The sequence below is a fragment of the Cucurbita maxima genome, unplaced genomic scaffold, assembly GCF_002738345.1.
Source record: "Cucurbita maxima cultivar Rimu unplaced genomic scaffold, Cmax_1.0 Cma_Scf00025, whole genome shotgun sequence".
NCBI classification, from domain to species: domain Eukaryota; kingdom Viridiplantae; phylum Streptophyta; class Magnoliopsida; order Cucurbitales; family Cucurbitaceae; genus Cucurbita; species Cucurbita maxima.
Genome location: NW_019272041.1, coordinates 1611497 through 1632924, shown reverse-complemented (window position 1 = coordinate 1632924; position 21428 = coordinate 1611497). Strand labels below are relative to the sequence as shown.

General features: G+C 34.7%; 4 protein-coding genes across 5 annotated transcripts; 3 read left to right on the top strand and 1 right to left on the bottom strand.

Annotated features, from left to right (window-relative positions):
- The first annotated feature begins 856 nt into the window (after positions 1-856).
- On the top strand, positions 857-3245 carry LOC111498463 (F-box protein PP2-A12-like). The gene is made up of 3 exons (XM_023149727.1): positions 857-1320; positions 1445-1563; positions 2667-3245. The coding sequence occupies exons 1-3, from the start codon at positions 988-990 to the stop codon at positions 3085-3087; spliced, it is 873 nt and encodes a 290-aa protein (XP_023005495.1). The 5' UTR covers positions 857-987; the 3' UTR covers positions 3088-3245.
- LOC111498398 (lysophospholipid acyltransferase 1-like) lies at positions 2266-8603 on the top strand. 2 transcript variants are annotated; one of them, XM_023149630.1, is made up of 10 exons: positions 2266-2271; positions 3089-3093; positions 4096-4465; positions 5639-5694; positions 6883-7106; positions 7196-7604; positions 7685-7770; positions 7902-7965; positions 8047-8165; positions 8254-8603. In XM_023149630.1, exons 3-10 carry the CDS (start codon positions 4164-4166, stop codon positions 8389-8391), a joined length of 1398 nt encoding a protein of 465 aa, XP_023005398.1. In that variant the 5' UTR covers positions 2266-2271; positions 3089-3093; positions 4096-4163; the 3' UTR covers positions 8392-8603. The 2 variants fall into 2 exon arrangements, with proteins under 2 accessions (XP_023005398.1, XP_023005399.1); XM_023149631.1 differs by lacking the exons at positions 2266-2271; positions 3089-3093 and having other exon boundaries at positions 4077-4465.
- Positions 8604-10808: 2205 nt separating this feature from the next.
- LOC111498515 (ethylene-responsive transcription factor ERF026-like) lies at positions 10809-11441 on the top strand. Its single transcript, XM_023149803.1, has one exon. The coding sequence runs from the start codon at positions 10831-10833 to the stop codon at positions 11329-11331; it is 501 nt and encodes a 166-aa protein (XP_023005571.1). The 5' UTR covers positions 10809-10830; the 3' UTR covers positions 11332-11441.
- A 5001-nt stretch (positions 11442-16442) lies between these two features.
- Positions 16443-17915, bottom strand: LOC111498526 (5-epiaristolochene synthase-like). The gene is made up of 4 exons (XM_023149818.1): positions 17736-17915; positions 17513-17616; positions 16650-16868; positions 16443-16576 (listed from the first exon to the last, which is right to left on the bottom strand). The coding sequence occupies exons 1-4, from the start codon at positions 17817-17819 to the stop codon at positions 16501-16503; spliced, it is 483 nt and encodes a 160-aa protein (XP_023005586.1). The 5' UTR covers positions 17820-17915; the 3' UTR covers positions 16443-16500.
- Between the last annotated feature and the right edge of the window lie 3513 nt (positions 17916-21428).

Sequence of the window (21428 nt, the reverse complement as noted above, 5' to 3'; positions counted from 1 at the left end):
ATTTTCTAAAATATTTATACGACACATCTTTAAGCATTAAACTTGAGTCAAAATGAGTTAAACCAGTTCAATTGGACCGGTCAACTCTTTCTTCTTTTTAGCTTACGAAAATGTACCAGCATTCTTCTTTTTCGTTCGTTTCTGTTTTTGGTTAATTGAGAGAATTCTTGTACGGACTTCGTCTCTTCATAGAAAGTATAGAGCTCATTAAGACGGTCTCAATACAATAAAAATCATCCAAAATGGTTAAGTGGCCGAGATAAGTTCATAAAGGAAGTTCGTGATTATTTACCAATAAATTCACCCGTTTTTCTGTAAGACTCGGATGAGCTATCTCCAACCATTATTTCTCCAAATTAGCTCTTTTCCTCCATATCAACTCCATAAAGTATGAATATGACAAAACCTCCTTACAAAAAATATCCTACATGGCACATCATTCAACTTTCACAATAAATAAGTCTAATAAATTTCTAAATTTTTCATTTTCTGTATCTTTTTAATATGTAAACATAAAATTCAATTTTTAGTCTAATAAATTCATAATTTTTTTTAAAATATTGAATATATCAATAATTTATTAGTGGATAAAATTAAAGATTTAAATAACTAAAATTAAATTTATAATTTAATTAAAATATATATTAAAAGAATCCAAACTAAATTTAAGAGGAGTTCTTGTCCAAGCCAAAAGTGATGAACTGTACTAAATTAAATTAAATTAAATTATTAAAATAATAATAAGAAAAAAAAAAAAAAAAAAAAAAAAAAAAAAAAAAAAAAAAAAAAAAAAAAAAAACCAGTGGCTCAATCTAGTGTATGAACAGCAACCATCCACAAAAGTCCACTCTCATCCCAACCAAATTCTTCCCTGTTTCCTTACATTTTTAATCCCAAATATCCACTTTCCATCCCCCGATTTGTTCAAAACTAACAATTTCAAGCAACCCCTTTTGATTTTTCTCTCATGATCGTCTTTCTTCTCTGATGGGTGTTAATTTCTCCGCGTTTTTTCGCCTCCATAATGGGTCTCACCCGCCGTCACCGCCGCCGCCGCCGTACCCCTGTCTCGGGAACTTGTCGGAGAGCTTTGTTGCGGCTGTTATGGAGTATTTGAGTCCGGTGGAGATTTGTAAACTGGCAAGGCTGAATCAGGCCTTTCGTGCGGCTTCCTGGGCCGATTGCGTTTGGGAATCTAAATTGCCCCTTAATTATAGGTTTCTTGTTCGACGAGTTATTGGGGATTTTGCTCCGATTATGAGTAAAAGAGAGATTTACACGAGGCTTTCTCAGCAGAATCCATTAGATGGTGGAAATAAGGTAATTTCATCTCATCGTTTCTTCTTTAATACCGGATTCGATGTTTTTTTTACAAAATTAGGGCAAATTGTTCGTTGATTCTCTTCTGGGTATTTGATTTTTTATATTTCGTTGTTCGGTTCAGAAATTTTGGCTGGATAAATACTCCGGCGGTGTTTGTTTATCGATTTCTTCAATGGATTTGAGGATAACTGGGATTGATGATCGGAGATATTGGAATCGTATCTCGACTAAAGAATCCAGGTGAGTTAGATTCATCAAGAAGATATGAAACAGAACTAATTTGTTTATGCCTTTTGAATGCTTTGAAATGAATCTTTCTCATTAGGATCTTGAAGTTCTGTTTGTTTCTTAGACTGATACAAGGATTTTCTTGCTTGAATTTCATGGAGTATGTTTTGATCTTGTTTGTTCAATCTTAATGTTACATCTGTTGGTTTGAGGAAGAATGGTTCCTATGTAAAGTTTGATAAGAACAGTGATTTGGTATGGATGCAAGTTTTGATCTCGATTCATCGGGAAAAGCGTTTTTATGAGTATTAGTATCGTATTTGAATTCGTATCGTTTGCAGTGTTATTCTAGATGAAGTTTTACCATGACATTGATATTTGGAAGCCTTTGAAACTTATAGAACTTAAGGATATGTATATGTGAGAATCCACATCGATTAGAGTGGGGAACGAGTGTCAGCTCGCTTGGCCCTGAAAGGGTAGATTGTGAGATCCCACATCGGTTGGAGAGGAGAACGAAACATTCTTATAAATGCGTTTTAAAAACCTTGAGGAGAAATCCGAAATGGAAAACCCAAAGAGGACAATATATGTGAGATCCCATTTCGATTGGAGAAGGGAACGAGTGCCAGCTCGCTCGGCCTTCAAGGGGGTGGATTGTGAGATTCCACCTTGGTTGGGGAGGAAAACGAAACATTCTTTATAAGGGTGTAGAAACCTCTCCCTAGTAGACACGTTTTAAAATCCTTGAGGGGAAGCCCGAAAGTGAAAACCCAGAGAGGACAATATATGTGAGATCCCATATCGATTGGAGGGGGGAACGAGTAACAGTTCGCTTGGCCCTAAAGGGTGGTGGATTGTGAGATCCCACATCGATTGGGGAAGAAAACGAAACGTTCTTTATGAGAGTGTGGAAACCTCCTCCTAACAGACACTTTTTAAAAATCTTGAGGGAAAGTCCGAAAGGAAAAACTCAAAAAGGATAATATCTGCTTGTGGTGGGCTTGGACTTGTGCTGTTACAATATAAGTCTTACCATGTTCATTGGTCTGTATCTGTCGTAGCACGATCGGGATAGTGTTGCTGAAATCAGTTTTTCATGTTCTTGCTTGTAGATTCAATACTATTGCATATCTTCAGCAAACATGGTGGCTTGAAGTTGGTGGAGAGGTAGAGTTTCCATTGCCACCAGGAACTTACAGCCTATACTTCAGGTTGCAATTGGGTCAGACATCGTGGAGGTTTGGTCGTAAAATCCATAACCTCGAGCACGTTCATGGCTGGAACATAAAGCCCACACAATTCCAGCTTTGGACTTCAGATGGCCAGCACGCCAAAACTGAATGCTATTTAAACGAAGCTGGTAAATGGACTCTGCATCATGCAGGTAACTTTCATGTCGATGCTCGAAACAAGTCGACAAGGATCAAATTCTCTATGACTCAGATCGACTGCACACACACAAAAGGTGGTCTCTGTTTAGATTCAGTGCTGATTTGCCCAGTCGGGTATAATCAGAGATCGAAGGGTCGTTGACTCGTTCGGTCTGGATTTTGTCATCGGTAGAAGACGTGTAAAAATATGGTATTTTTGGTGTTGAGCTTCCTTCCCAAATGACTGGCTTTAATTTTCTAAGCCTTGAGTTGTTTGTGTTGAAAAAAATGAGGCAATGTTCATGATTTTGATTTGTTTCATTGATGTATATATCTATATATGAGCTGTTTACACTTGACTCTTTTGGCAGTTTGCCTAAAATCAAAAGCTCTGATATGTCATTTCCAACAACAATACAGCAAGAACAAATGGTGACATCTGACAGATGAGAGCTTGGATTTGAGTTTGTCTTTAAATAACTTTGATTTTAGCCTTCAAACTTTCAAATTCTCAAGAAAAAACAACTTTTTTCGTTAAAATAATAGACGAGAACGGATGAACTCATGTAAGAAAACTATCTAGAAGTGAAAAACATCTCAGGAAGTCATCATTCGACCGAATGTCACTTGTCTTTACCTAAAACTATTGGGAAAAATAGTAATACATGACTTTATTTTCATTCTAGGTACGGTTAGATGCATAGTACTTCTCTGCATATAGTTCACGCACGTGAGCATAGACCCATAGATGTGCTCGTTAATATATCTCTAGGCCCGACTAAGGTCTTAACATGTATTCACGTTGTTAAAATACTAAAAAGTAAAAAGAATGTAAATAATATTGTGAGTGTACACAACTGTACAAAAAGTTGTTTTAAGTCCATGGAGTCAATATCGACGTAAAATTAATATGAACCGAATTAATTAATAGATATTTATTTAACAAAATTAATGAATTACATTAAATAAATAATAGTTTTGTAAAGTTTATGCTTAGTTTTATTAGTCAACAATAATATAAGTAGTGAAATAGAATTATTTAGTATTTTATAATACTGGGGGGGCAATGTGGTAAATTCACATGGTAGAGTTGGAAGTTGAAATTAAAATCTAAATTCATTGATCGGAACGATGTGATAAAAGCAGAGAGAAGAAGGGTCAGTCGAGATCTTACATCAACCGGAGAAGCATTTACAAGACCTGGAAGAGAATCCAGTTCTGCTCAAGAAAGCGCCTTCGATGGGCCTGGAGATGGAATCCCTGGCTGCCTCTATTGGCGTCTCCGTCGCGGTTCTCCGGTTCCTTCTCTGTTTCGTTGCCACAATTCCGGTCAGTTTCCTATGGCGGATTGTTCCAGGTCGCCTCCCCAAGCATCTCTATTCCGCTCTCTCTGGCGTTCTTCTCTCTTATCTCTCATTTGGATTCTCTTCGAACCTCCACTTCTTGGTACCTATGTCGCTGGGTTATGCTTCCATGGTCCTCTTCCGTCGCCATTGCGGCTTGATTACCTTCGTCTTGGGTTTTGGCTATCTCATTGGATGGTATGCTATTTTTTGTAATTTCACTTATTGTAATCGCATTTTCGGGGATTTTGATTTATGGGGTTTTTGAATTGAACGATCTGGTTCTTATTGCATTTTTCTTACTTAAGTACTTTGTCTATTGGGTGGTTGGTATTTGTATTTCGTTGCATGCAACTAACTCCCTTTACAATCGTTCATTCTTCGAGTGATGGATCTAGTGGAAATTGAACTTGGTATTGTGTTCTGGTTTTGTTATTCTGTGCATGCCATGGGGAGTTGTGTTCGTTTTTGGGGTTCGGTAGTGTTTTGTGGGCTTTGGATTGACTTTGATTCTAGTGACTTGGAGGAAGATGTCAAATAGTTTTAAGCTCAGTATTCTGTTTTTCTCAGCCGAAGCCGTCTGATGCGAGCAAGAAACTTTTAGCCTTTGTACGATCAGTTGTTAGGAAATTTGGGGGAAAAAAGTGCTAAGGCTTAGTTCATATAGTCTTTTACTTTTCCTGAGCTAAATTTATGGTAGGAAGATTCATTTGGTCTTTTTGTCTTGGTACAGTTGTAGCACTGATAAAGCTTACATTATTGTCCCATAATTTTGTTTCATATTTATCATGGAGATGAGTCACTTCCAGTTGTACTCTGTACAATCATAAAACCTCGTGAGCAATATCATGAGGAGAGCTTTAGGAATTGCCTTAGTTCTATCGGTACGGAGACCCACAAGGTCTATCGGAAGAGTGATTGTTCCACCTACTTGATGTCGACTTCCATTAGATATGGCACCTTCCCATCCCATATGAAGTTTCTAAAAATTTTATCTATCCTTCTTTAGTTAAGTGTAGGAATGTTGTCTGTTGCAAGTAGAAATCGATGGGGAGGTTGGAAAGACTGGATGAGTGTTAACCTGTTCCTTTTGGAGCTGGATTAACATGAACGATTCAAACACGTTCCTGATGTCGGTTCAAAAGCCTGGACTGTATAATAATCTAATCTTACCATCATCGTTCTGCAGATTTCTATTTAGAACAAGGAATGTTTATTGATCTAAAAATCTTGCATGTGATTAGTGCTTGTGTTTATAATCCGTTTGCATCAATAAATAAGATTTATGTCGAGTCTTGGACTGAAGATCTTCAGACTCTTGAGATTGTGCTTTTGATTCCAGAATTCTTGACTATTTGTATACATGTGTAGCCATGTATATTACATGAGTGGAGATGCTTGGAAGGAAGGAGGTATCGATGCAACTGGTAAGATCACTCATTCGACTCGTGCCTTTTTTCTTTCATTAGCGTGAAAAAATATGTTGATTTGAGATTTTTTCTCAAATAGGGACTAGGAAATAGTACCTTTTTTATAATGATTGTTATTCTCAAATTCAGTACCAATTGGCTTGAATATTTGATATTGATGAAGTATCATATACAACACGTCGTTGTCTGGTCGTACATTTTTTTTTTTATAATAAACAAAAGTCATTTGTCATAACTATAGAATACATGATCCAATTGCTAGAATCATAGAACTGATACATCTCAAAAGAGTTTAGATCGAGAGTACTCTATTGATACTCGAGTCTGATTGATTCTTAAGCCTCCTTCTCGTTTCTAAACCTGTTTTCGAGAGTCATAAGACAGTATTGCTCTCAATTAAAGCTATTTTACTGCTCAGACTAGTGATATGAATCTTGAAAGAGATGCAATTGAGGCTCTAAGCATTATTACAAAACACGCATTAGGTATAAAAAAAGCTGAAGGTTTCTTTGAATTTAGTCCGAAATTGAGTTCAACCAAGGTTGAAGACTAGGGAAAGTTCTTTGAAGTTTTTTTTTTGCTTCCTAGTGCCCTTATATAGACAATTACTATGAGATCTCCCATCGGTTGGGGAGGAGAACGAAACATTCTTTATAAGGATGTGGAAACCTCTTCCCAGCATTTGCGTTTTAAAAACCTAGAGGGAAGCCCGAAAGGGAAAGCCGAAAGAGGACAATATCTGTTAGCGGTAAGTTTATGTTGTTACAATTATGCAGACACAAAAGTGGTGGGCTGCTAAGAGGTGCTTAAAAAAGACTTGGAGGAATGATTTTGGAACCTCTCCAGGCTCCAAAATCTCTGATAACAGATAGAGTTTGGCTCAAAATTTTGCAACAAACTAAAACATGAAATTCATTCCTTGGTTTCTATTCCGGAAGTTTTCTTCTAAAGAAAAACTCCAACCTATCATGCCAAGATTGTAGTAGATGTCATTATGTGATAAACAACTCAGTTCCTATATGCAGTCTTAAGCCACAATTTACTTTCCAAGTTCTTAAAAATATTTTTTAACTCTTAAAAGCCCTTTTTTAGTCATTAAGAAATTCATTCCAAATATGCTCTAAAATCCACGTTTACTGATGTATTTATGCTGATTTAGTTACTGACATTCTTTCTATTGTTCAGGGGCCTTGATGGTGTTGACGCTGAAGGTCATTTCATGTGCGATAAATTATAACGATGGGTTGTTAAAAGAAGAAGAAGGTTTAAGTGAGGCTCAAAAGAAGAATCGATTGATTAAGCTGCCCTCATTAATTGAGTACATTGGTTACTGCCTCTGCTGTGGCAGCCACTTTGCTGGCCCTGTTTATGAAATGAAGGATTATCTTGAGTGGACTGATGGAAAAGGGGTGTGTCCATTCTTCTGCTGCGATTTTTTTCTGCCCAAAATTTTGGACAGATGTTCTTATATTGAATTTCGTAATCTTTTCTTTTTCAGATTTGGAAGCATGATGAACAAAACCCACCTCCATCACCATATTGGGCAACCATTAGAGCTCTTCTCCAAGCTGGTTTTTGCATGGGCTTGTATTTGTACTTGGTACCGCAGTTTCCATTGTCCCGCTTCATTGATCCGGTCTACCATGATTGGCCATTCTGGAAGCGTCTTGGGTACCAATATATGGCAGGCTTCACTGCACGCTGGAAATATTACTTCATTTGGTCAATTTCCGAGGCCTCCATCATTATTTCTGGCTTGGGTTTCAGTGGTTGGACGAAATCTTCCCCACCTAAACCACGCTGGGACCGTGCAAAGAATGTCGACATTCTTGCACTTGAGTTCGTGAAGAGTGCAGTTGAGATTCCTCTTAAATGGAATATTCAAGTCAGCACCTGGCTTCGCCATTGTGAGTTTATTTGTGATTGATCTAAAGAGAGAGTCATTATTATTTTAAAATGATCTTATTGCTGTTTCATTCTGGTGTAGATGTCTATGAGAGATTGGTTCAAAAGGGGAAGAAACCTGGTTTCTTTCAGCTGCTGGCAACACAGACTGTCAGTGCTGTTTGGCATGTGAGTATATGATGAAACAGATCACGGCTTCTAGTTTATTGCCTATTAGTGTCTATCTGAGGGATTGTCCTTTTCTTATATTATCGTCTTCTGACATCGACTTGCTTATCCGCTCACCTGGAAACTTATAGGGTCTGTATCCTGGGTACATCATCTTCTTTGTTCAGTCAGCAGTGATGATTGCTGGTTCAAGAGGTATGTAATGGCCTACCTGTTTTTATAACGTCCATTATCCAGTTCTGTAACACTTCCGTTTTGGTACCGCTCTTCGAGCAGCTATTTACAGATGGCAACAAGCTATTCCTCCATCCATGGCTTTCCTCAAAAGAGTACTCGGATTTTTCAACTTTGCTTACACAGTCTTGGTTCTGAACTACTCCTGTGTTGGCTTCATGGTCTCGCTCTCTCTCTCTCTCTCTCTCTCTCTCTCTCTCATGAGACACTTGCTCAATTACATTACTAATGCTATAGTATTTTTGGCAGGTCTTGAGCTTGCACGAGACGCTTGCCTCGTATGGAAGCGTGTACTACATCGGAACCATCATTCCCATCACGCTAATCTTACTTGGTTCGATAATTAAACCCGCACCGGCTAGATCGAAAGCTAGAAAAGATAAGTGAGGTAAGAAAGGTTGGTTCTTCTTGTGGGTTTTGAATGACTATGTTCCACTGGACATCCTGAACATTTGGTTCACTGTTATTTACTTTAGTTGTGATGGATCTTCTTGGTTAAAACTTTTGAGAAGGATAAGAGTAGTTTGAATCATTAACCTTTAATTTTGCATCATTTTGAGAAGATTGTTGAATGATTGTGGGAAATGCATGCCTTTTTGATAATTCATTCTATGCGGTTGTTAATGAGAGATTGAACAGTCTTTGAGGTCGGTTCAATCCAAACCAAACGGAGAGATTTAATGAACGGTTGGATTGAGTTTGTCTCATTTGAAATGACTTTTCAAGCGTTTATAAATGTGTTGAATGTACTTTTAAGCACTTGAAAAGTCGTCCCACGCCTACATTTACCACAACTGTGAAGAGAGAAGCGTTTGTACATTTGTATGAGATGATGAGATTGAGATGATAGATAAGAGAGTCCTGCCCTAGATGATTATGATATGTAGTGTCTTGTGGTTACTGTGACCCGAGACGATTAGGGATCTCTAATTATCCCTTAGTCATGAATTTGTTTGGATAGATATATAAATGTCCATACAAATATTTAGTAATTGGCTGAGATTAAGTTGAGGTTAATGGTCATGATTATATGGGTAATATTAGATATTTTTCGACTAATTCCTAATAGTACTGCATCACGGATGAGGTAGCGCCTCACTTATTATGCATATAATGACTTGAAAAACAACGGTGGGGGCTAACTCGGTCATCCTAAGGCTAGAGTGTGTACGAGCTGTGGGGTTGTAGGAATCGAAATACATCTGAGTCTCGATTTTTAACTCATGTTTTGATTTGTATATGTTTTGATGAATGATTCCTTCAATATAAACCATATTACTTAACATCATATAATCAACTATTCACCCAATAATAACTCTCATTCCTATCACATTTAGTTATTATTATTGAGGATATGGACATCATTAACAATGAGCCATTTGTAGACGTGACACATCCTCTTAGATTATTTAGTTTTATCACAACAAGTGTCACGACACGGTAGATTAAGTATTAAGTATTGGAACGAAGTGTTTACCCTGATATTAATCGAGACAAACAACTTTGGTAAGGAGACAAACTAAAAGCCATTACAAAGCCCCACATGGATCTCATGTTGTGAGTCGAAGATCATAAGATATTTGGACACATTTGCTTCTCTCACGGGTAGACACCTTTCACAGGGAGAATGATCCAACACCACGTGAATTTTATGTTGTGATTCAATAAATATAGGCGTATGATATTTTGACACATGTCATTCTTACACGAACAAATGAAAGGTCTTAAATATCTAAATGACATGATTTATGCCATCAATAAAACAAATGAATATTGAGATATCCATATAAATTAATATATAATAAATATCATTTTCTTTTTATATTTAATGTATTTAATAAATGGGATAATAATTGGAACTTTTTAAATTAAATATATTTTTATGCGTAGATTTAATATATAAAATATTTTAAATATGAATTTGAACCTTTCAAAAATTTCTTAATTCAAGATTAATTAACCAATTTTCGTTCATTAACTTTGAGTCACTTTACTATAAATCTGAAGTTGCATTTTTATCCACTCGGTACAAATTGTGTCCTTGAATATAATCATGACAGTTAAGTCTATTTTTCATGAGTTGTTCACGATTCCAACGGCGTCAAAAATTCATTTTTCTCCTATAATTACATCTTATACTTTAAGTACCACTGATATTCGAATGAACAATTTGCATATGGTTCAAACATAAACTAAGTTTCTTTAAGCCGATGAGAGGGTGATATTCCATTATTCAAGTCCTAAAACGAACACGAAAGGAAGTCACTCATCTACGTTCCTTATATAGGAAAGAGTGAATTTCATCTCATGAAATTACATTCTCAATTTCGTATTTGGTCAAATCTTCAAAATGGTAGACTTATTGAGTCAACTACAAAATCAAAAGATAAGCCCTCATGGGTAGCAGTTTAAAATTCACTCGGGATTAAAATTAAGTTGTATATGAAAATTAAGAATCAAATTAGTTCCAACCAAAACATTGATGAAGAATAATATAAGTTACAAAAAAAAAAAATGAAACACAATAGTAATAAAAGGGAACAACATTATTTGAGACATAAAGAATTGATGTTTTTAAGAAATGAAAAGCATGTGCGTTTGGTTGGGAAATGGAGACAGCTAAATCCTTTACTTATGAACACACTTATCACTCTCATGGCTTTTAAGTGGGCTCTTACCTTGGATGAACCGTGTGTTTTGTTTGTTTTAATGATGTTTTACGAACTCCCCACGCATTCACTTTTCAGCCCTTTTCTTTTTGTCTATTCCTTACTTATATATATGTCTGAATTCTCTCTCACTTACTCTATTCCAATTCAATCTCTCATGGCCTCTACCTCCTCCAACAAGCATCATCACTACAAGGGAATCCGCTGCCGGAGCGGAAAATGGGTGTCGGAGATTCGAGAGCCCCGTAAGACGACTCGAATATGGCTCGGTACTTACCCTACTCCGGAGATGGCTGCTGCTGCCTACGACGTGGCTGCGCTCGCTCTAAAGGGTTGCAATGCTGTTCTCAACTTCCCCGACTCAATTGGGTCGTACCCGGTTCCAACTTCCATGTCCTCGACTGATATTCGTGTCGCTGCTGCTGCAGCAGCATCTAAAAGGATCGACCATGGAGAAGGAAGTTACAATAGTCACCACCAATCTCCACCAACTGACGAGTTCGTCGACGAAGAGGCGCTTTTTGGAATGCCAAATCTACTTGTTGACATGGCAGAGGGAATGCTGTTGTCGCCACCACGAATTAGCTCATCGCCGTCTCGACATGAGTATTACTCATGGAACTCGAGTGGAGATGGAAATCTATGGAGCTACTATTAGAGTAAAAACCAAAGTGAAGCTACATATTTAATCACAAGTTGAAAGAAAACAAAAGGAACCCACCAGAGATCAAAATTGAGGTCATCAAAACAACAAGACATGGTTGAAAGTGTTCTTGATTCTCTTTGAGAGGCTAAATTTGAAGGAACAAAGTTGAAATTGTGTAAGAACATGGATTTGAATGGAGATTTTGAGTTGAATATGTGTGATTTTGGATGAGATAAAAGGGAGATTGTGACTGGTGGACATGTCTTTATGCTTAAAAAATATGATTTTGTGTGACCCATAAATGGCTGCACTTGTCGGTAATAATTGGAATGCTTTATAGGTCAGACTGCTTTTGGCTGTTTACTATTATTACAATTTAGTCTTTTTAACTTGTCTCTCTCACTTCCCCGCTCTCGTTTATGTAAGTTGAGTTGGATTAGGTTAGAAAAATCTTTTGAATCAACTCGGTTCAATGATGCGAACAATTCGAATAAAGTTTACAACTAATCTCGAGAATAGAGAGTTTTACAAGTCACAACGCATTTTTTTAAAAAAAAAGTAGGGTAGGTCAGGGTTGGGTTGAAACTCTATTTTTGAGTTGATCGAGTTAGTCAGGTTGGTCGGGTCATGTTAACTCACAAAACCAAATTAAATTATTTGATTTTAAAAAAATTCAACCTAACCGTGATCGAAAAAATTCTGACCCAATTCAATTTTGATGGTTTTAATTGAGTAGTCTGAATGAGTCGAAGTATCGAGTTATATGAGCACTTGAAACAAAGTGGAGTTTGTAGTTAAGATGATTGAAACACTTTATTCTCAATTTCGATATCCAAAGTGGAGTTTGTATATATATATATAACATACTTTTGAAGGACATGACCCACTGAAAAGCTTCCAATACACTTTAATGTGAAAAATGTGTAACCTTTTTTAAGCCAAGTTTGAATTTGAAACCGCCTTAGCTTACAAAATCATATTTCTTTCTATTTTTGGCAAAAAAAAAAAAAAAAAACTAAAAAAGTAATGTTTTGTTTTCAAAACATTGCATTACACGTAAATAATAAAAAAAAAAATACGGGTTGAGTTCAGTTAAGTTAGACAAATCTTATGGACTATTCCGAGTTGGTTGAGTTAGTGACTTGAACAGTCTGAATAGAGTTCACAATTCATCCTAACCCTCTATTCTCACGTTGGGTTGTCGGGTTGTTCTTATTTTTTTTAATTATTTAAAAAAATCTAATTAATCTATTATATATGTTATATTAACAACTAACATACCATAAAACTCAGAAATCAAATATTCACAAATCATAACACATTACAAGAATCAATCAAATATTTTTAATTTTCATAATAATCATAAAAGTACGTTAGAGTTTGGATGGTTTGTAACTCTATTTTTGAGTTGATAAGAACCCGTGTTGGTCTTTCGAAATGAATTTCACTCTCATATTTAGCTCAAAATTAGTATAGTGACATAGTTACCGGACCATCATGAAACGTTACCTAAACAGAATCTAACTATTTAGACCTCCTAAACAATTGTGGTTTCCCTTACTTTGGCAATGTGATGATGAGGGTATCACTGTTGTCCCAAAAGCGAAGATGGGTGCATTTAGTGCGCACATAAGTGGCTTGGCACATATCAATAATTATTAATGGCTTCCCTAAATGTCTCCATACAACATGTGCACAATATCAACAAATTAAATGTTGATCACGTTACCATATTAATACCTAAGTTCAATACAATATAATAAAAAAGTTTGGAATATACTTGAATACCCGTGACACTTTGTGATATAATTAAAGCGGGTTTAAAATATTCACATTAATTGGTTGTGGTCCTCTGACTTTTGCCCTACGATATTTGACTTTCGTCGAGAAATATTTAATAACTATATGACATGCTAACATAAGTAGACGTCACCACGAATAAAATTGTTTATTCAACCTCTTTCTTTATTATACTCATCAATCATGACATCGTATACGTGTTATTAACTTCAAAAAAAGAAAAGAGGAATTAGGTCAAGACCCAATTCCTCTTCTAACCTTATTAAGGAACTGAGTCTCAACCTACAAACAGATTTGTGTATTGCATTCTTTTTTGTGTAACAGTTCAAGCCCACTGCTGATATATATTATTTGTATCTGCTTTTGGCCCGTTACGTATTGTTGTTAGCCTCATGATTTTAAAACGCATCCACTATGGAGAGATTTCCACACCCTTATAAAAAATGTTTTTTCTTATCTTCAACTGATATGAGATCTCATAATTCACCCGCTCGGTGTCTGACTCTTATACCATTTGTACAACTCAAGCCCACTACTAGCAAATATTATCCGGTTTGGTCCGTTACGTATCGTCGTCAACCTCACAGTTTTAAAATGTGTCCACAAGGGAGAGGTTTTCATCCTCTTATAAGAAATGATTTGTTCTCTTCTCCAACTGACGTGGGATCTCACACCACACCTAGTATGTGATGTCTGTGCTCGATCAAGTTCATCTATCTCCTAACCTAATTCATAAAGAAACAAGAAAACTTTAGGGTATTCCACATACAAACTATCTTTGTTCGACCTTTTAAACTGGAAGATGAAGAATCTGAGTTGATAGCATCTCAAACTTAGAAGCTCTCCCTCTGACATTTAGTTGTAATATTTGAAAAGCTGGACAAAATGAGTCATCTGAGAATGACAAGTCAAGGTGGCATCCGAGAGGAGAAGCTTGGACCACAGTACGCTCACCACTCCCCTTCCAATGGAGGAAAAACACGGTAGAATTAAAAGAAAACCAGCTGTTGGGGTCCAACCAAAGAAAAACTATGAAGAAGCTTCAATATCAAGCCAGATGGGCGAAGGTTTCAAGAGAACAAAAACAATTGATTGAAGGGTCGGCCATGGAAATTAAAAGGAAGATGAAATGAAGCATATCAAATCGAGACATCACCGTGATTTGATGACCAAACCCAGTACCGCTCGAACTGATTTGATGACCCATACCGACTCCACCAACCCAACGTCCGACCAACTGCTCTCCGACGACTCTCTGACAACTTCTCCGGTTGCTCGAACGGAGCTGCTATGAAAGTATGGTACCATATTGTATACTACCTTATGTAATGACACGAAAGGATTATATATGAAATGAACAAAGATATATGTTATTGTAACATAGACACGTGTCATGATTTTAAGCGACGGGGATCTCATGCGTATTGTATGTTCACTTGCATCGGGATACTTTCTCGTTATGAATAGTACGGACTCGTACACTATAACGATATGATATCGTGTTATATGATACTACTGGCGCTCCCTTCCCTCCTCGATATACTAGCAGATTGGATATATGTTAGTCGAAGGCTAGGTTCAGGGGGTAGTTATACGAGCTCACCTGGGGCCATGACACATACGTGGGACGTGTGTAGAGAAATACTACATATTAAATTCTACCTAAGCTGGAAGTTGAGATCAAGACCATGAAATGATATTTACTCATAGATCCTAAATGCGACTGCATATGATTTCATTTTCTGACTCCAATAGTGAGGTCACTTTCGAAGTATTCTCTAAAATATTCAAGCCACATGCTACTATTACTTTATAGATAAAGACAAGGCACCTTTACACAGATGACGATGTCATGGTGATGGTCATGGGACTGAAGTTAGGATAATAGCACTCATGTTATTTGTAGTCTTTAGATTAGAACAAGACATTGTTTTTTTTTTTTTTCCTTATTTTATCTAAGATTCACGTGATCTATTTTCCGGTGTAACTGTTTTTATGATTTTGTTATGAACCTATAAGTCTATGAGACAGTTTTGAAATTTTTTAAAAGACTTTATCAGGTATCTTAATTAATTCATGTACATAGTAACGACTTTATTATAGTAGAAAAGTAGAGTAATCGTTAGAACATGTTCGAAAATACTCATAAAATTTTAAAAGTATCGTTAAAGTCCGTAGTCTTTATAAAAAATGTTCATAAAATTTGGAATGCATCAATGAAGGTTATGGGTTTTTACTTTGAGGCCATACAAAACCAATGCATAAATTTCTTGTCTAAATTTCTTTTGTAATACTGTGTAGTTTAGATGGTATGTTTAGAATCCTTTTAGTTTGACATGATCAATCTTATTGACAGATATCAAATCCCAAACAAATGTTATCGTCTTGAGATACTAGATCAACAAGGTAATCTGAGTCTTATTTTCCTTAGTAATTTCTCACTATTAGAACTAAGTGTTCTTACCTTTCATTTAGTCAAGAACTAAGTTTCTTTGTAATTCCATGTAATTTAAGTTGCATGTCTAGAATAATTTATGCTTGACATAATCGATCTTGCTTGTGGAGTGATTCAAATCTCAATAAACAAAGTAATCCGAATCTTATTTCACTTATAGCGATTTTTTAGAACTACATACATCAAGTAGGAAAGATGAGCCGAAAAAAAAAAAAGAACCCACAATCGTCAACAGATGAATCAAATGGGCACGGGGTCTACAAAAACAGAGACAATGAAACATTTGGGTTGGATTGTTACACACCTTAATAACGAATGCTTCAATCTTCTCTTCAACCAACGTGATCTCTCTTATAAAAAATATCCGCTAATGATGGGTTGGATTGTTACACAGATTTGAAGCGATTAACTTCAAAACTAATCAATACCCACCATTAGTTGAGCTTCAATGATTTGTATTATTGACTCGTGAAGCTAAATATATGAACAAAGCTTAATATTAACTCTCCCTATTACTTTAAATGGCTTGTGTCCTGGTGTGAATTTATTTCATTCTCAAGCCTCCAATTATTCCCATTGCCTTGAGAAGCATTGGATCACTCTCAACCCATTTGAAAGCCTCTTGTGAAGCAACAACGCCCATACCAAGAAATGAAATTGGAGCAAAAAGATAGTAACAAGTGGATACAATGGACACTTTCATGTACTCTTCCATGGTTGGCACATATCCTTCATGGTACCATTTGGCTGCCATAAAATAAACTCGACACTGCCTTTTAAAGTGTTCCCAAAACAAAGAATTAGAAAGAGTGCCATTATTTGTGATGAACATTAGATTAGAATAGTGTGCAACAACTCATACCGCTTCTTTTGCATAATGAATACCATCTTTAATGATGTCCTTGCTCATTATCTTACTCAAACTCTTAGTAGGTTCTTAATATCACTTCATAAAACATCTTCATGTACTCTGGGAGCTTCTCCACGCAGTTGATATCCCACCTGAAAGAAATTTAATCAAAAGGCTAAAACCTTTCATGAACAAGTATAATGAAGAGTTAAAAAGAGATAAAACCTTTGAATTGCGTCTGTGAATAGGTAAAGTTCATCCAATGTAGCATATACATCGTACATATCATCCAGAATCGCTATTAGAGCAATAATTTTGGCTAATATCATTCTACCAACCGAGTAGTTGGGTTCATAGTACACTCCCAACGCCCAAAAGTAGCTCTCCACTGCCCGATCTCTTGCGAAAGATGGTATTTCTATTAAATTCAATTGCTTCCACCACCTACATATTTACCCACAAACACACATAAAATTTGGTAGGCCTAATAAAGGTCTCCCAAGACCCGGATCTCTCAAATATTTGATTCTAGTAAAGTTTCCATTTATTTGAACTTAATTCAATTTAAATACGTTCATAATCAAGATCAACCCAAATTGAATTGAGTTAAATTGATCAATATTTTCAGGTTATCGAATATTTTAAACATCTCTAAAAAAAATTCTTACGTCAAACCTCACATATTGAACGAGTTCTTTCGGGTAAAGTTTTTGAGTTTGTGGTGTAATCCAACTTTGCAAAAGTGAGCAAAACAGTGCTATTTGATGGATCCTTGTGATAGACAGAAATGTAGTGCTTGGTCATAAGCCTTGGCACAGCTTTATAGATTGGCCAACTCTCCCTTCATTCCCAAATGGGATGCCTCGTACAGACTTAATATTCCACGTTTGTCCTTCACAAAAGATGGTGGAGCTAGAGACTTACCCGATGAAATAGAATAAACTTCTTGTCTAAGCAATCGAAACTTAAGGGCAATATTGTAAATATCGTCATCAACTTCGGAAGAGCTTTGTAATAGTTGAAGTGTTTCATTAATTTGCAGTTCAAAGTGATGGGACAAACCTAAGCGTTGAATTAAATCTATCAACCTTAATTTTTCCGAACACTTATCCGCTGTCACAAACATGTTCATCACGTCTTCTTTTAGCTTTTGAAGCTGTTTCTCAACCATCTTCTCTTCTAACTGATTTTCCTTAATATTTGTACAAACATAAACGATATCATTGTAGGAATCCGAATGAAATAAACACGAAAGATTGAATCAAAATTAGTAATTTAAAGAACAATATTCGAAGATATATATATATATACCATAGTGTTGGAATCATAGGAAATGAAGTAATCCCCCAAGCACTTGGTTGAAAGTTTGCAAATCGACGAGGGACAACCCATCATCGAATGAGGTATTATCTTTTGAGGCCATGGCTGGTGTATCTTCTTTTTGTATTGAAGATGAACAAAAAATGGCTCAAAGGAGGGATATTTTCTTATGGTAAGGCTTAGTTTTTTTAACAACTTTGGTGGTTTGCGAGTGATATTTATAGGAAGCCTTGCATGGGAAAGGTTTGTCGACTTGTGCTCGGCTCGACAGCTTCCCATCAGCTCACCTTAAATGACTCTATTTGGTAATTTTGACATGGTCTCACCATTTGAACCAATATGAAGTCATTATTGGCATATTTGGAAGCATTGAGAAGAGTTAATAATTCCATAAATATGTTCTAATTATGATGTTGTGGAACGTCATAAGTGTACTCAAATCCCGACAAGTAAGATTGATTGAACATCAATTTTAGAATTTAGTGACTTCGGCTTAGGCTTTCATGTAGATCTTCTTACTATTAGAATGTTTTTAGATTAAGATAGACAATGATACGATATATGTTTAACATGTACTATGTGGCTTATCTACGTATTATTTCTTGTATTATTACTAGGTAATATATCTACGTGTTGTTTCTTCTTGTACTAAGCGATAGATAGTATTTTCTCTAGAAGTCTGTTACTGGTTCGATGAACTCCCATCACAAAAAGGCGTCTTCCCTAGCAAAAACGTGGCATGTGACACCTTATACACTTTTAGGTAGTTCATTAATAAGAATATTGTCTCTAGTGATAACAAGAAATCTTTGTCTAAATTAAGTTTTTAAAGATATGGTCGAGGGTCATATCACCAAAAGTTCCTTGGACATTATTGAGTTGTCATAGTTTTGGCTCTCGCATGAGTTGTTTAGCTAGCCACTATAGTATCGACCAAAGATTCACAATGCTTCCATTATCATGGGCTCAACCAATGCTACCAAATTCTCTATTGGCGACTCTTCAACTGAACCATAACTCGATCTCTTAAATTGCAGTTATAACATCATAAACTACAACACTCTCACTTATATATTTAGGATCTTCCTTTCATCTAATAAATGTTAAACTCCGGCTTTTGAATTTTTCTTATCATGGTGGGGTGATAGTAAATTGTAATAACATTAAAATTGTCTTTTTCTTGTCTCTTCCAACACTGACTTTAAAGCATGGGGGACGTCTAATCCTTTTGCCGCCGCAAGGCTGGCTCAGGAGCCGTACCGAGTCCCATCTGTCGAATTGCGCCCCTCTGCCTTCAACCACTCTTTTCCTCTCCTGTAAGAAAACGAGAAAATATTGGTTTCACTGCACAAAAATTGAACATTATCATTCATTATAATATAAAAATATTTAAATTTGATTCCAATGGTAGTAATTTGGATCGACCCCAACTAACTCAATCGTCTTATTAAGCGTTACACACAAAATGAGTCATCTTGGAGCATCGATTTTTGTGTCTTTTCGGTCTTTTGTATTGTTTAAATTTATATCTCGATCTATGGTCTCCATTTCGTAAATAATTTTAAATTGCTCTCATTTGTGTTTGATTTCAGTCTTTTAATTGATTCATTTTTAAATTTTGCAAAATTTTATAATATTGACGTTGGTAGTTAGGATCGCACAACAACACATATACTCGATCTAGATGAATACAACAAAACAAGAGAGAGAAAATGTAAGGAGAATATTGACTAAAGTATTTATATTAATAACCTCATGTATGTACAGTAAGAGAATACAGAGAATACTACATTTTCTAACTCTGCAAGCATATATATATATATATGATTTAGCTTACTATATATAAGTTTACTCGATATAGCCCTCCACTCTCTATAATTATCTTTTACCATACATAATTATTTCTATTTATGACAATTTATTTATATGCCATATATTTATATAACTATACTATATATAACGGTTGACTAAGATATAAATAATTAGTGGACTTCATAACCTATCAGTAGTTAGTAGTTTTTTACTGAGAAACAAACAGACATAGGAGAGGTTCCATATAATTTAGTTACCACGTTCCACAACGATTCTCGATGGCATACTACAACGAAGACGATTGGTGTGCAACGTCGAATCTAAAGCCCCAATCAATTGATCCATAATGCACCTCAAACGTGTCGAGTTTGAAAAATAAAACTAAACCCACGAACATGGATGAAATCAAGAATGAATTTCGAAAATCCCTTGTTTTCATAAAGCCTCTTTAAGGAAGCTAGCTCAATACCCTGAAGTAGATCAAGATGACTGACTAACCAAATAACCTCATAAAGTAATGGGAGCTATTGAGAGGTTCCATATTACAGAGTTGAAGGACAACACTTTTATATGTGATCGTAGTATGTTGTTCCTAACCAACAATATGCCTTTTTATTTTAGCTTTAAAAAATAATAAAAAACAACAAAATTCATTAATGGAAATAATATTTATAGAATTAATTTTAAAAATAAAATAATATAAAACGACTAAAATTATTACCAAGGAAGTTACTACAATAACGAAATTAATTTTTAATCATAATTGAAAAGTAAAGAATTAGGTTGTGAAATAACCAACCCAAATAAATAAACTAAATAAATAAATAAATATATATATTATATATGCACCATTGCTTTTATTTTATTTTATTTTATTTTATTTTATTTTGTAATTGTTTTTAGATTTTCACCGCAAGTTCTGCAAGGGTATGCGTCATTGGAGTACGGGTCCTTATTTCTTTAATAAAAAATTGTTTGTGGCATTGAATTATCAATTTTTTAAATGCTAAATTATAAAAATATTTATTAAATTTATATTTGGTATTAAAAAAAAATAAATTTCAATTAACACTCTTTAAAATAATTAAAAAAATACCCCAACGTTTGTTTCAAGGTTTAATGAATATACTTAATTTTTTAAAATTTTTTAAAATATTATTACCCGTAGATACTTTAATAATTATTTAAAAGTAACGTGAGAAGAACAATTAAAATAAAACAAGTGTTATATATGGACGACTTTTTTTATGTAGGATTTATCGATTGTTTTATTCTACGATTTTCTCTCTAATTTATGATTTAACGTTTTTTATTATCTTTTATTTATTTTTTCTTTTTTTAAAATATATGCAAATGAAAATGAGGGGTTAATAAATTTAGAATCAAAGATATTTTTTCAGTAAAGTTTATAAACATTAATTACATAATTTTTAAAACATTTTTAAAACTAAAATAAATATATAAATTAATTTTGAAATTTAACTAGTAATTCAATTTAAAAAAAAAAAATTAATCCTTCAAATTTTAAAAGTTTTTTCCAACTTTTAATTAAATATGATCTTAAATTTTTAAAATTTTTTGTATTTCCTTCAACTTTTTCCTTTTTGTATTCATTAAGTCTTTTAATTCCCAATTTTGTTTTAATAGATTATTTTCAATATGACATTTTCTAAAATTTATTAACCAAAATAAAAAATTTAAAGAAAACATTTTAGTCCTATAATTTTTAAAAAGTTGAAATATATAAAAAAAAATATATTGAATATAAACACCAAATTAGATAAATATAAATCTAAAAATAAAATTATAATTTAAAAAATCATATAAATTTTACATTAATAAATATATATATATATATATATATATATCTTT

Bases quoted from the DNA above. Each gene is read 5' to 3' on its own strand.
- LOC111498463 (XM_023149727.1), top strand. From the start codon at position 988: ATGGGTGTTAATTTCTCCGCGTTTTTTCGCCTCCATAATGGGTCTCAC. The intron at 1,321-1,444 runs GTAATTTCATCT...TGTTCGGTTCAG, and splicing joins CATTAGATGGTGGAAATAAG to AAATTTTGGCTGGATAAATA. The intron at 1,564-2,666 runs GTGAGTTAGATT...TCTTGCTTGTAG, and splicing joins ATCTCGACTAAAGAATCCAG to ATTCAATACTATTGCATATC.
- LOC111498398 (XM_023149630.1), top strand. From the start codon at position 4,164: ATGGGCCTGGAGATGGAATCCCTGGCTGCCTCTATTGGCGTCTCCGTC. The intron at 4,466-5,638 runs GTATGCTATTTT...ATACATGTGTAG, and splicing joins TTTGGCTATCTCATTGGATG to CCATGTATATTACATGAGTG. The intron at 7,107-7,195 runs GTGTGTCCATTC...TTTCTTTTTCAG, and splicing joins AGTGGACTGATGGAAAAGGG to ATTTGGAAGCATGATGAACA.
- LOC111498515 (XM_023149803.1), top strand. From the start codon at position 10,831: ATGGCCTCTACCTCCTCCAACAAGCATCATCACTACAAGGGAATCCGC.
- LOC111498526 (XM_023149818.1), bottom strand. From the start codon at position 17,819: ATGATGGGTTGTCCCTCGTCGATTTGCAAACTTTCAACCAAGTGCTTG. The intron at 17,617-17,735 runs GTATATATATAT...ACAAATATTAAG, and splicing joins CCTATGATTCCAACACTATG to GAAAATCAGTTAGAAGAGAA. The intron at 16,869-17,512 runs GTTGATAGATTT...GTAAATATGTAG, and splicing joins AAGTGTTCGGAAAAATTAAG to GTGGTGGAAGCAATTGAATT.